The 14,712-nt window shown below is 38.3% G+C and overlaps 1 protein-coding gene and 1 pseudogene across 17 annotated transcripts in view; one reads left to right on the top strand and one right to left on the bottom strand.

The window, feature by feature from the left end:
- Positions 1-173: 173 nt before the first annotated feature.
- The window catches only part of Uimc1 (ubiquitin interaction motif containing 1), a 178,733-nt gene continuing 164,194 nt past the window's right edge, over positions 174-14,712 (bottom strand). For all 17 annotated transcript variants that reach the window (XM_087194801.1, XM_087194797.1, XM_087194794.1 and 14 more), the window contains 5 exons: positions 11,892-11,970; positions 4,346-4,508; positions 2,759-2,822; positions 1,413-1,455; positions 174-641 (listed from right to left, as the gene is read on the bottom strand). In XM_087194801.1, coding sequence (XP_087050927.1) covers positions 437-641; positions 1,413-1,455; positions 2,759-2,822; positions 4,346-4,508; positions 11,892-11,970 — 554 coding nt within the window. In that variant the 3' untranslated portion in view covers positions 174-436. The remainder of the gene's footprint in view (positions 642-1,412; positions 1,456-2,758; positions 2,823-4,345; positions 4,509-11,891; positions 11,971-14,712) is intronic.
- On the top strand, positions 6,629-7,760 carry LOC106010740 (RNA/RNP complex-1-interacting phosphatase pseudogene; annotated as a pseudogene).

The following is a 14,712-nucleotide window of genomic DNA, read 5'->3' as shown; positions in this document are numbered from 1 at the left end:
AACAGTGAAGGAAGTAACCACATAGCGTTCAGAACTGCAACTACAGATTAAGTGAATATAGGCAGTATGTCAAAGATTAGAAATATGAGTTTGAGAACTTTCACTACAATTAAAATATCCCCACTCCAAATTCTACAACACACAGGGAAAAGAAAAATCTCCATCAGTCGAAATGAGATTTCATACATAGATAAATATATTTAAACTTTCTTTCAACTATAAGTAAATTCAAACAGAATGTTACAAAACAGAATACTATACACTATTGTCTGTATAGATCATAGAAAACATAAAAACCAGGATTATGAGTGGGTGCCAGTGATGAAAACTGTAGGATCAAAACTTGCTCAACAATGAACTGTGGAGGACACTATGGTTTAATGAACATGGCCCACCCTTACTTTTAATGGTTTTGTCAATGCTTGGACCCAAAAAGTCAGTATTTTCTCCTTCTTCCTCTGCTTGCTTTGGTCCGTGTCCGGCTACCTTGCTGGACAGTAAGTTGCTTTTTGAAGTCTACTAAGCAATCCGTAGCTTCTGAAATGGAAACAAAGGACTTGATAGGAGATTCATTTAAGCTGAGATGTATAAGGGAGCTCTGCATCTCTCTGCTGCAGCCTGCCTCTTCCTCTGAGGGCAACCTAGAAGGAGAAAACTCAGGTTCAATATACACCTACTAAGCACCAGGTACATATTATGCACTAAACCAGGGCTTTAACAATCTTTATAGTAATACAACCACATAAGTACTATCATTGTGCTTTTACAGACTAAGACACTGGGTAAATCATATAACCTAAAGCCACACAGGAATTGAGAAAATGAGGATTCAGAACCAAATTTCTCACCTGCCTGAAATCTATTTCAGAAGATGAGGGTTGGATGGGGACAGAGAGATAGAGAGGAGAAAGACATAGCTTTTGGTCTACTTGTTTTAATACCATGAATGAATGTAGCTATCCATTCTAAAAGCAAGGATATACTGGGGAGAAGGAAAGAGGGAGGGGGAGACAAAGGGAGTGGGAAGGACAGAGGAGGAAGGAGAAGAATTAATAATCAGACTGCTCATTTATAAATTTCTAGGAAGAATGCCAAGACATATCTCCTAAACGTACTATGCTCTGGATGAAAATTCTTAACTGGCTGAGAATGCTCCTGACCTAGGACCACAGCATGGTGAGAATAGACTGTGGAAAGAAAGGAAGACAGAGAGGAGGGGATAGAGAAGAAGGGATAGTAAGGGAGAGGGAAGAGAAAGGAAGAGAGAGGGAAGGGTAAGAGTGGGAGAGTTAAGAGAGATATCTCTGTTTCAACAGTTTTAAGTATCACACTACACACAGAACCCAGGACCAGGTCTATAGTTTTCAGAACTGATGACAGCTACACTTCAATGTATACCCTTCCTCACTCACCTGAAGCTTCCTATTTCTGAAGACTTGGTCTTTATCTCTCCATCTGTGACAAGAGAGAAAGAGTAATAACGTTAATCACACCACACTGTTGTAGTGCTACCGGTATCCTAGGCACTGCTTTCTGTTAGGCCTATTCAAGTAGTTCACATCTAATGGGGCTGGGGATTTAGCTCAGCAGTTCTGCTGCCTGCTTCACAAGTGGAAGGTCCTAAGTTCGATCCCCAGTACCAAGAAAAAAAAACAAGTCTTCAGGTAGTTCACATCTCCAATCCTCAAGAGCAGTGGATCAGGTTCAGGTGCTATTGAGGTGAACACTTTTGAGTGAAACACTTCAGATTAAATCTGCAAATCTGGAATTGAGCAATAAGTAGTTGCCAAGGGAAATCTGCCACCTGCAGAAGTTCACAACCTGGTGATCTAGAAGCAGCAGGATTATGCTTGCAGAGGTTACCTTTTCATGGTTATGAGAAGACACAACAGATTTGCTTGGTGGGAATGGACTATTAGAACTAAACAGTAAACAAATCTAAGGTTCTCTTTCCATACCCATCTGGTGAAATTTAACAACAGCAACTAATAACAACAGTAATAACAGCCACTAACATTTATCAAAAGCTTACTATACCAGGGGATAGGTTTAGTGCTTTACTAACAATTCTTGCGATCTATAAAGATGGTATTACTAACTCTTCAATGCTCTTGACCAATGCACTCTTTTGTTTTGTTTTTGGTACCGGGGATCGAACTCAGGACCATGCAGTGGCACCACTGAGCTAAGTCCCTGGCCCTTGACCAACCCACTCTAATGCTATTTAGAAATAACAGGCACAAGGAGGGATTACTTCCTCCAACTCCTCAGGAGTATATGTCGGGACACTAAACTAAAGGTAATATATAAGGAGGCATCAGGAGAAGGCAGTAATGTTTGCACATCTGCTTTTCCATGCTTGTTCCTTTAAAAGTCTGCCTGGGATGGGCTGGGGATTTAGCTCAGTGGTTTTGCCACCTGCTGTGCAAGTGCAAGGACCCGAGTTAGATCCCCGGTACCAAAAAAAAAGTCTGCCCGGGGCTTATATCATTCCCCTGTGATTTGGAAATGTTTTTTCCCAGTTCAACGGCAAGTCCTCATCCCAGGCTTATAAAGCCTGAAATAAAACACATGATGAATAAGGTAGGGTATGTCCCCTTTTTCCTTAGGGAGAGATGACCTAAATTAGTCTCAAAAGCTGGCCAACTGGGCCAAAAGACACTTACTTACATAACCCTACCAAGGAGGGGTTGATCATGAGTATCTCCACTGGAAGACCTTAGACAGAAGCCTAGAAAATCCGTCATGGGGGCCTTACCTATGGTCTTGAGCTCAGACTTTTCCAAGAGACTGAGGAGTCGGCCTTCATTGTGGCCTTTTTCCTGTATCAGAGAAAAATAGATGAAAAGGTTACTTCATGGCAGAGTCTAAAATATAACTGCCTTATCTCAGATCACACTTTTTTCCAGAAGAGGTGTGGTACCACAGCTCTAGAGAAGTCTTTCAGTTTCTAATAAATGAAGGTAGACACCCCCCACACACAAAAAAAGCAAACTATAATGCAGATAATTATATCCCTATGCCACAATCCAAGAATGGATAGCAGCATTAAGCCAAGTCAGTCCACCAAAATCATCAGCCTTTAATCTATGACAGATTTTGGGAGATTTAAAATAGAGAGCAACAGTTTTGAGGCAGCTTCTACAGGCAGTGACACCAGAAGAATAAACTGGCTCTTTGGTATAAGTAAGCACTCACCTTATAAACCCCAACTCCAAATCACCACCTCAAAATCACCTCATTCACTGAGAGGTCCCATTTTCCTGGCATGACAGAGAATGGTGTCCTCATCTTAATGTGTGCAGTGATTGCTATGTTAGTGATTCTAAATGGAGTTCCTGCTTTATTTTCATCTCTAAGCCAAGATTTAGTCTTTCTGTTCCCTAATCACAAGGCCCAGAAAGTACATCCATCTTCCCAGTGACCAGGGCCCACACCCAGTAGTTTCCTAAGGGTGGGAACACAAGGAATTCAACAGAATTGATCTCACATGTGTTCCTAGCAGTGAGGTTATGAATCCAATGTCCTACTTAGGAAAGCAATTTGGCAGTAATTTTAAGAGATTTAAAAATGTTTATATCCATTGGCCTAATAGTTCTACTTCAGGAAATCTAAGAAAGTAACTACTGGTACAAAGTTGACTACTATTTTAAACAGTATTATAATATAGAAAGATGGGGGGGAACCTGTATCTTGAATAATGTAATGGTTAAGTGAGCATCCATGTGATACAAACATTAACAGTAATTTTTTGAAATAATCTAAAACAGAAAGATGTTTATACTACACAGTAAGTTTTTATAAACCCACGGTGGAAAAGTATGCAAGTACAGATCTATATATAATATATAGAATACATACACTGTGTACAACATATATTATATATATATGGTGTGTACATATAGTATGTATTATGTGTGTGTGTATATAGAGACAGCAGGAGGGATGAGGAGAGAGGGAGGAAGGAAAGGACTGAGAGAGAAAGAGAAAATGAATTACATTAAACTGCATAGGGGGCCAGGGATTTACCTCAGTGGTTCAGCCGCCTGCCTGGCAAGCGCAAGAACCCGAGTTCGATCCCCGGTACCAAAACAAAAAAAAAATGCATAGGAAAAGAGGCTGGAAGAAAATAGGCCAAAATATTGAAAGTTGTTATCTTTGAGTAGCTAAATTACGGGTAACAATTTTCCCTGGTTTTTCAGACTTTTGAAAAAATTTCCATTATTTTCTACAATGAACATATGTAACCTTTTAAGATAAAGAGGAAGAAAGCTGAGAGGGAGGGAAGAAAATAGAACTTTGGCCTCTTAAATGAGGAGCCTTTCTCCAAACACTCAACACATACCTTTGGGTTCTTCAGTCGCTTCCTTTTCACAGTTGGACATGCTTTACCACTCCCTTCAGGCCCATCTCCTTGGTCACCCCTTGCAAGCTGGAGACAGGAGTCAACATGACATTGATACTCTCCGAATGGGACCAGGGATTTACACAGATAACACTTCTCAACTCTAGCCAATCAGAAGGGAGAAAAAGCAGTTTTAAAATTTGCTTTTGCCTCTGGGCTCCTGGATATGTCTCAAATTGTGTTTTTACGTCTCAAAGTTATTCTGAGGAGGAGACACGTCAACCAATGCAGATTCACTCAGCAGGATCACCAATAAAACTAACCCGATGCCAATCAAAAGGACTGAGTGATTAGCAGTTTTCCCTGGCTGTTTCTTTGTACCCTGCTGCTGCAGCAGTGGGATGGTAATGAAATCAGCTCTTCTAACTATCTCAAACAATGCTGATTGCTCCTCAGACATAAAATATTCTGTCAAACTTCTAAAATTGAGTGCAATCGGTATTTCAAAGGGAAGTTAAAATTTAAACTGAAAAGGGAACACAAGAGCATTAAATCAAAATGACATTTTTACCAGGGTAGATGAACTCATCTGATTAGTAAATCAAGTCTATCTATATCCTAACTTCCTTAATTTTGCAACCTGTAACAACTAGGTGGTTACTAAAAATGTGTCTGCCAGAAGCTTTTACATGATTTCATATACAGTTATTTTTATTGTTTAACAATGTAGTTTTGGGAAAGAGAAAAAAGTGTGTTCTTGAAGTGAGATTTATTGAATATCAGTGAAAACAGAATTTTGGGGGGAAAAAGAAAACAAGACGAGCACTTATTAAGTATTCACTCTCTCTGTGGTCAGTACACAGGGAAGGTCCTTTGAACATAGGTTCTCAATTAATTCTTCAGTACTATTAGTGAAGAACTATTTTTCCTAAGGTACTATAGCTAATCATTATCAGAACCCACATATGCCTGACCTGTAAGATCACCTTAGATTTTTTCTTTTTTCTTTTGGTACCGGAGATCAAACTCATGTCCTTGCGCTTGCACAGCAGGTGGTGAAACCACTGAGCTAAATCCCCGGCCCAAGATCATCTTAGATTTAAGAAGCTGCAGAAAACGTTCTGAAGCATGCTATCTTAAGACTTCTAGCCATCACTATTCGGTAACTACAGCAAAATACCAGCTCTAAGAAAGAATTTCTCTGGAGATCTTTAAAATAAGAGAAATAAGCCTCTCAAGTACTTAATTATTTGGAGGAATGCAAGCAAACTCTGCCTTATGAGAAAAGCAACACTAGTATCCACTTCATGGTTTATCAATGAATGCAAAAGGCATTTAATTAATTCCTAGTACCCGAGACAGTAACACTGTGTAAGAAGGAGACATTTTAGAGTTAGTTAGGCTTTGCCACATCTGTCCACGTGATCTTACACAGTTACAAATAATTTATCTTCATTTCTTTAAAAAAAAAAAAAAAAAAAAGAAGCTGGCACAGTGGTACATCCCTATTATCCCACCTACTCAGGAGGCTGAAGCAGGAGAATCACAAGTTTGAAGCTAGCTTGGGCAACTTTGCAAGACCTTGCCTGGATGGATGGATGGATGGATGGGATGAGAGGGAGGGATGAAACAGAATAGAACAGAAGAAAACGGAACAAACAAGATGGGGATGTGGTTCGGTGTGAGGCTCTGAGCGCAATCCCCAGTACTGCAAAAATACATTCACACACACACATATACATAAATTTAAATAAATAGCTAAACTGCTATTGCTGTCTTACACATTTTATTAGATGCAGAAAATATAAACATGAATGAAAGCAAATGCCTGCCATCAAATAACTCACAGCCTAGCCACGGACACAAAAATGTTAAAAATAAACAAACCTGCAAGACTGTGTGAGGAATACAGTCCTAGAGGAATGTTTATAATGCAGTGGAATTCCAAAGAAGGAAGTGATCAGTTCTGCTCAACTGGATTAGGGATGAAAACTCTGAAATTTAGGTCTAAGATCTTTGTTTCAAATTTAAGTGTTTCTAGGAAACCAACAGCAGAGTGAGAAGAGACAACCTACAGAATGGGAAAAATATTTGCAAACTATACATGACAAGAGGCTAATATCCAGATATATAAGGAACTCAAAATTCAACAGTAAAAAGACAAATAATTTGATTAAAAACTAGGCAATAAGGCTTTGGATCCGGTTCGCAGCTTTGGTATGGAGGGCGCCAGCGCTACGGCTCTGACTAGGCTCTGACTCACTCGGTATCGGGAGGGCGGTTTTTCAGGGCCTACATGAACCAATGGCATCACGCCCGCAGTGGCTGGGGCCGCGGACACTATGTTACTGGACGTCTTTCAACCAAGAAGAAAGGTGGAAACCGCATCCCGGAAAGGTGGAAAGACTATCTCCCAATTGGACAGCGGATGCCTGGGACTTGTTTCATAGCTTTCAAAGTACTTTCGCAAAAGAATTTTGAAGTAATCTTGCTCCAGAAAAACGCTTTTCTCGTTTGGATCTTTTTACACAATCCAAGAGCAAAATGAAGAGCTTGGACTGATTATTGATTTAACATATACTCAGAGCTATTACAAACCAGAGGATTTGCCAGAAACTATTCCTTATTTAAAAATTTTTACAGTTGGGCATCAGGTGCCCGATGATGACACTATTTTTACATTCAAATGTGCTACTAATAAATTTTTGAAGGACAATAAAGATAATGACAAACTTATTGGTGTCCACTGTACCCATGGTTTAAACAGGACTGGCTACCTCATCTGCAGATATTTGATAGATGCAGAAGGCATGAGGCCAGATGATGCAATTGAATTATTCAATAGGTGCCGAGGTCATGGCATAGAAAGAAAAAACTACGTTGAAGATCTTCAGAATGGTCCTGTCAGAAAGAACTGGAATTCCGGTGTATCCAGATCAAGTGGTTTTGAAGACTCTGTGGAACCATTCCACAGCAATAACAAGTCTATTAACCATGGACTGAGGTACAACCTACAAAATCCACCTCCTTTCCGGCGTTTTCACACCCAGTACCGGCAACAATCAGTCAGAAAATTTTCACAAACTCAGAATGTTTATCAGAGAGGCCCTGAGCCCTGTCCTGGTCCTGCTGGAGGACTATTCACAAAGGAGATACTTTTGGAATATGAAGCCAAATGGCACTCAAGCAGCTCAGAATAAGAAGTGGTATTCTGGTGGTTACCAGAGACTATCTTCTCCAGCCTACTGGGGATGGAACAAGTGATACAGGCCTGTCCTGGAATTCTACCTGGTGAACAGAGCTGGACTGAAGATTGCTGGAGTGATTTTCAGTAAAAATCAGGTCAAATTATTTTTCAGGTCAAATGAGGTTTTTTAAAATAACTTTACTGCCTCCTTCTATGTGTTCAAGCATAAAGGAGAACTGTGATAATATTACCTCGTTGCTGATAAATTCACATTAATTATAGCAATGCAAAAAAAAAAAAAGATCATTCCAGTCTTAAATTTTTCTAAAGGAAGATATTTTAGATCTGATAAAAATATTAAGAACTTCCCTGCAAATTTTTAAAAATTCTATCCTTTTTTCTATATATTTCCTTCTGATTAGACTTGTGATATGAGTATGTGTGTATGTGTATGTATGTATGTGTGTGTATGTATATATATATATATATGTGTGTGTGTGTGTGTGTGTGTGTATAAATTTTTAGTGTTTCTGTTATGTTGTTGACCCAGTCATTAAGGGTATCCTTTTTTTCCTCTAACTGTTCAAGTTGTTACTAAAATCTACCTAGAAAGACCGTTTCTTTAAAACCTAGTCACTATCTGTATTAGCTCTGATATTTTTGTGATTAGGTAATTCTTTCTTAAGGCAGTCAGTATTGGGATTTGACCTACTTCCTTTTACTGAATTGCCAGATGTGCCATGAAACACAAAGATGGATGAAAATGTTAGGGATTATTAATTGGGCAATAGAGACAGACTAACCAGCGTGCTGGTTAATCAAAGGATAATATTCCTGACAGGGTAAATGTTATCAAAGGGGTTGAACTATCCAGAAAGCTTGAAAACTTTTATAGATTTATAGAAGCTGCTCAATTAATGGAGTTAAGATATGACCACAGATTTCCTGGAGTATCTGGGAAGACTATTATTCCTCCTCTTTTGAACATAACTCTCTGGAATCTTTCTCCAGTTGCCTCCTTACACTGGAGTGGTGCTTTACCTCAGGAATACACAGGTAGATAACTTGAGAGGATGTTAATAATTTTTAGTTGCAGAGGAAGCTAGAAATCTTAGCTTGCTTGAGAAAGTATGTAAACATCATGACACATAGTAAACCTCAGTGAATATTTGAGGAATACTTGGGCAACTCAGATTCATTTTTTAAAGCCTCTTTTAATTTTGAGGATTTGTATCATAGAATGTCTAAAACTGTATATGATAGTTGTTTCATATATGAACAATGTGTGGATCCTGACCTTAAGGAAGTACTGTAACTCAACTGTTCTCTTTGCCTGTATCTAATTCGGTCATGTTGCTTTACTTTACCTAAATGATAGCTCATAAAGCTTTTCTCTGCTTGCCACATTTAACAGAGATACAGAAGTCCTTTATGTTATAAGCCTACTCTTGTAAAATTATTCTCCAAAAGATATCATGAAGGCTCACAATGGAAGACGTTCAAGCAAAACAGCTATGAGGCAAAAAACCCAAAAAAACAACAACAAAAAACAAAACCATGGATGCATATGGGAATCTACCTAGTCCCATAATTGTAAAGAATGGTTTGGCAAAGTGGGCGTGGTAGTGCTCACTTGTAATCCTAGGGCTTGGGAGGCTGAGACAGGAGGATCACAAGTTTAATTCCTGCCTAGGCAACTCAGCAATAAATAAAAAACGTTGGAGATGTACCTCAGTGGGAATGCTCTGGGTTTAATCCTCAGTACCACAGAAAAGAGGAATGACTTAGCAGTTGTTTCTGAGGAAGACACTTGTATTAGTGCCATCATATGGGCTTTGTCACTTTCAAAATTTTTTTCTAGGGCCGGGGATTTAGCTCAGTGGTGCCCCACCTGCCTTGCAAGCACAAGGTCCTTGAGTTCAATCCCTGGTACCAGAAAAAAAAATTTTTTTTTTTCTTGACTGTTGCCCCCTTCATATGGCCTCATTTTAGTTATCAGCATGCTTGTTAAAAAAGACCTGCCATTTTGTATCTTATGTCCCATTTATTCTTCAACACACTGGTTCTGGTTCTGCTCACACTGCACCATTGAAAAAGCTAAAGGCCTCTGGCTAAAGGGATGAGTAGATCCCTCTTTGAGTTTTTTAGTGATCTATTTAGGCTTTTAAAATTTATTTTTAGTTAAAAGCACATATGAATAGTTTAAAATTCAAATAGCTGTATTGAGATTACCATAAAAAAAGATCAGTACTCTGCCCTAATCCTGATTATTATTTTTCAAAGGCAAACACCTTAAGTATTCTTTTATTACCTTCTGGTATTTGCCTCCATTATTTAAATACTATGCATATATATGTATACATATATATGCATATTCTTGATTTTTTCAATTGTGATACTATCTGTTAAGGAATTTTTACTATGGTAAATGAGGATTTAGCTCTTTCACATCACACTACATTTGTTTTCCAGCTTTTGGCTAAATCAGTACTCTGAGTTCATGTTACTAGCTAAATATCATTCCTCATGTGCCATAGTGTATTGGAGTTATATTTTCTTTCTTATATGCCTTTTTTCCCTCTCATTTTTGCCTAATTTGTTTGCTGCCTTTCCTATGGACCTTATCATTAATTCATTCTCTAAGTCTCTAATAACATTATACAATATTTCAATATGAGTAAATAAAAAAAAAACTAGGCAATAAGGCTAAGTAGATATTTGTCAAAACACATACAAAGCCAGGTATGGTGGCACATGCCTGTAATCGCAGAGATATGGAGTCTGAGACAGGAGGATTGCCCCAAGTTCAAAGCCAGCCTGGGCTACATAGTTGAGTTCAAAGCCAGTCTGAAGTACACAGTGAGACTTTATCTCAAAAATCAAAAGCAAAGAAACAAACAAAAGACACACAAATAGCCAACAAAGTGTATGAAAATATGTTCGATGTTACTAATAATTAGAGAATTGCAAATGTAAAAATATGAAGAGATATCACCTCACTCCAGTAAGGTTAGCTATTATCAAAAAGATAAATGAGGCCGGGGATTTAGCTCAGTGGTTCCACCGCCTGCCTCGCAAGAGCAAGGTCCCGAGTTCGATCCCCAGTACCAAAAAAACAAAACAAAACAAAAAAGATAAATGATGATAAATGCTGGCAAGGATGTGGAGAAAACAGAATCCTTGCTCACTGCTGGTGGGAGTGCAAATTAGTAAAACCATTATGGAAAACAGTATGGAGGTTCCTCAAAAAATTAAAAACAAACATATCATCCAGTAATTTTACTCCTGGATATACAGTCAAGGAAATAAAATCAGTATGTCAGAAAGATATTTGCATTCTCAGGTTTACTACAGCACTATTCGTAATAGCTAAGAAATGGAAATGACCTAAGTATTCAATGAAGAATGAGTAAAGAAAATGTGGTACATATACATAGTGGAATACTATTCAGCCATAAAAATAATAAAATCCTTCCTTTATCACAACAAAAATGGAACTGCAGAGCACTGTGTTAAGTAAAATAAGACAAAGCCAGAAAGACAAATATAATAAACTTGAAATATAAAAAAGTTGATCTCATACAAGTTGAGAATAGAACAGTGGTTACCACAGGCTGGGGAGAGTAGGAGGTGAGCGATGGGGAGAAGTTGATCAATGGCCACTAAGTAAGAGAAATAGGAAGTTCTGGTACACTATTGCACAGTAGGTAACTGCAGATAATATACTGTATATTTCAAAAACTAGAAGGATATTAAATGTTTTCACCAAAAAGAAATGTGAATGTTTGAGGAAATATGTTTAACTTGATTTCAACATTATACAGTGTGAATATATGTATTAAAATACCATGTTTTCGTTTATCAATTTTGAAAAATAAAGAAAAAATCCTGAAAGTTTCTGATCTAATATACTATTGGTAAAATCTTTACTTTCAGGAGGCAGTACCTACATCTGACTCCTTCTTTAGAATGGGCTTTCTCAAGTCAAGTTGCAACCAGCAACCCAAGGAAGTCCATGTTGCCCAACCTTTTGCAACTCAACTTCTGTACCATTACACAACAATATGCTCACTGCCTTCCCAAAGCATCAAAAGCCAATTTACAAATTCAACAAAAACAAAACCTAAGAGCAATGTGGAACTGGAGTGGGTAACAGGATTATTTTTAGAGTACTGAAAAGGGATACAGACATGAACTACACTGTCATAAACAGAATAAGAAAAAAAAATTCAAGCATCCAAGCAATGCAGTGACAGGCAGGCCAAAGAAATACAGGGTGAGATAGAAACTGGTGTCTTTATTTGGTTCAAGCAATGACATGTTAAACAAGAGCTCAGTGAATGCAGCACACCTACTTACTTGTCAATGTCTAGGAAAGTCTGTGCAGCTGTCCCTCTGTCACTCTTGCTCTTGGCCTCTCTTTGTCTCCGAGTCAACACTTTAAAAAAAAAAAAATATATATATATATATATTGTTAGCAGACAATAGACTCTGAATATAAAAGACAAAAACATATAGGAAAAAGCAAAGTTAAAACTCTACTCTGTGAGAAGAAGCACACTGTCTGAAAAGCCTCAAACTTTCTAGTACTGAGGATAACACTTGTAATATGTATACTGAAATTCCCAACCACAAGACATTCTCCTGTTTGCTAAGCCTTGAGATCTAAATATCTAGTTCATTCCAAGAAAGGTTTTTGTGTACTACTCCAACTTGCAGCAATCAAGTGAAGGACTTATACTTTCCCAACCATTATTCTATTTAATGCAATGAAATACTCTACAAGATATAGTACTGATAGCTATATCTGATTACCTACATAAGCTCCAATCTACAAAATTCTGCAGTGTTCCATCTATAAGTAAGAAAACTGCTCTTCAGAAGAGTTATCACTACTAGTCTCTTCCACTATACTAATACTGCCTTCTAATTTTAGTGGGTATAGATGGCTTTACCCCAGATAATGTACAAATATGACTCACACCAAATGATACCTGTTTATAAAATCACAGAAATCCAGTGTATTGCTATGCAATCTGGCTCAGTCTGCATTTACTGAGGGTTGTACAAATTAATTTACTGCCTTTTCCATAAGTCACAAGTTGCATTATAATCTTGGATTTACTCAGTTGTCTGATCCTCTAAAAATGTAACCTCTTTCAGAGGAGGGACTACATCTAATCCCTATTAAGACTTGAACTATAAAACCTTTAAATTGCCTATATTGGCTCTAATCCTTAGGATGATTCTCCAGATTGGTATTACTACTTCTGTCCCATTTTAAAGGGATGGAAACAAAATTAAGAGGTTGACTTTACCAAGCATTCACAGTGGTAAATAGTAAAACCAGGATAGAACCTATATTCATGCTTTACATCTTCTTAGTTATCTGAGACATACTCCAATTTGTCAGTTTTTCTCTGTATGTTTGCCATCCCCAAACTGAACCCAACACTTAGCTAGGAGTCTGACTAGTAAAGAGAACAGAAGAGCCATGAACTACCCTCCTGGATTCACATTCTACTAATCCATTCAAGGCTCTGCTTGCTTTATTGACAATCCTGGTATACTATAGGCTTTAATTGAACCTAAAGGCAATTAAGATTCATTCTCTCCTCTCCCAAATCATCTTCAAATAAAACGTTACCAAGATAAATCTTTTAGTTCTAGAGATAACTAAGTTGTTGGGTATTTTTATCCTCTTAAACACAGTACTGTATATTTGTCCCTATTCTTTTCAGCTGAACAATCCAGAATGCTGTGATCATCTGCAGTGTTGATTCTGTCATTCGATGTTATTAGCTCTTTTCCAGCTCTGTGTCAACTGCATACATGGCAAGCATGCTTTGTATATCTTCATCTATCACTGGGGGAAAAATGAATAAAGAATATAGCCAAGGACAGAAAACTATGGCATGTTATCAGAGAAGCTTCTCTTCTCTCTGGTCTAACTTTCCTTTCTGTAATGAATCATAAATATGCAGGTAATTTGGGGACCTATAAAAAAACTGAAACAGGGCTCTTCCTCTCAAGGAACTTAAAAGTTTACTAAGACAGCACATGCACTCAAATAACTGTAACACAGATATAAAGAGATAGGCACAATAAACACAAATATGAGATCTGTATGGGAAATAAATATCATACACAGAAGCAACTAATAATGTTTTTGCTACAGGGAAAGACGACAGGAACACTTGGGGACTGGGAGAGGGAAGGAGACATTTTTACACTGTATACTATTTTGTACTGTTGAATTAAAAATTAAAAGAAGAGCAGATTATAGACACCCTTAAGCACAGGTTAGAGTATGGGACCTATTTTTAAGGTTCCTTCCAATCCAGAGATTTTATAAGAGAATTAAAAGTACTACAAGAGGAAAACATTCAAGACACAGTTGCAGAATCAGCTTCAAATTCACCTCCTATTAGCCAGCCTATACTTCTCCAACAAGTGTGTAAGAACTTCATGAGAGATTCATAAAGTGCTTTCCTGAAATCAATTCTTAAAAGCTTGGCATATGAAAGCTTACTAAAGATGTATGGTCTGAGACAGGGTGACCTGCAGGGGCAACCACGATGTCATGATGGCTTGAAAAATGAAAAAGAGGGCATCATGCTTCTGCTCTGCCTTCAACCCTGAGATCCAGCTTCTGCAGCTCAAGACAAGTGGAGCTAGCAGATTCCTGCCGGGATACCTGCGGAAGGAATTAAATTGAATAAGCGCTTCCACCCCAGAGGAAGGGGCTTCCGGGCTGCCATTCCACTGCTCCCAGCCCAGAGGTAGGGGCTTCCAGGCCACCTTTCCACCACTCCCAGCCCAGAGAAGGTGAGCCACACAGGCACCAGCAGCACCCCGCCTCCCCCGTCAAAATGAGAAGACATGTAAACAAGCCTCAAAACCAGGCTTCCAGATCACCTACAGCAACCCCAAAGGGAAACAAGATGGAACAATCTGATACTCAACCACCTGGACTCCCTGAATCGGCAACAAAAGAGGATCTGGAAAAAATGAAATCAGAAATAATTTCTCAGATAACAGCAGAGACTGTGCCCACAGTGCAAGATATGATTAATAAATCTAGAGAGGGCACAGATAAAAAAATAGAGGAGCTGAGGAACATGAGGGAATCCCAACATAGGAAACAAATAGAATCCGTAAAACAGATACAAACAGATTT

Source organism: Heterocephalus glaber, unplaced genomic scaffold, assembly GCF_053883595.1.
Source record: "Heterocephalus glaber isolate CG9 unplaced genomic scaffold, H.glaber_assembly_v1.0 deba00001606, whole genome shotgun sequence".
Classification (NCBI taxonomy): Eukaryota; Metazoa; Chordata; class Mammalia; order Rodentia; family Bathyergidae; genus Heterocephalus; species Heterocephalus glaber.
The sequence above is the reverse complement of the archived record's forward strand: the minus strand, read 5'-3'. Positions and strand labels throughout refer to the sequence as shown.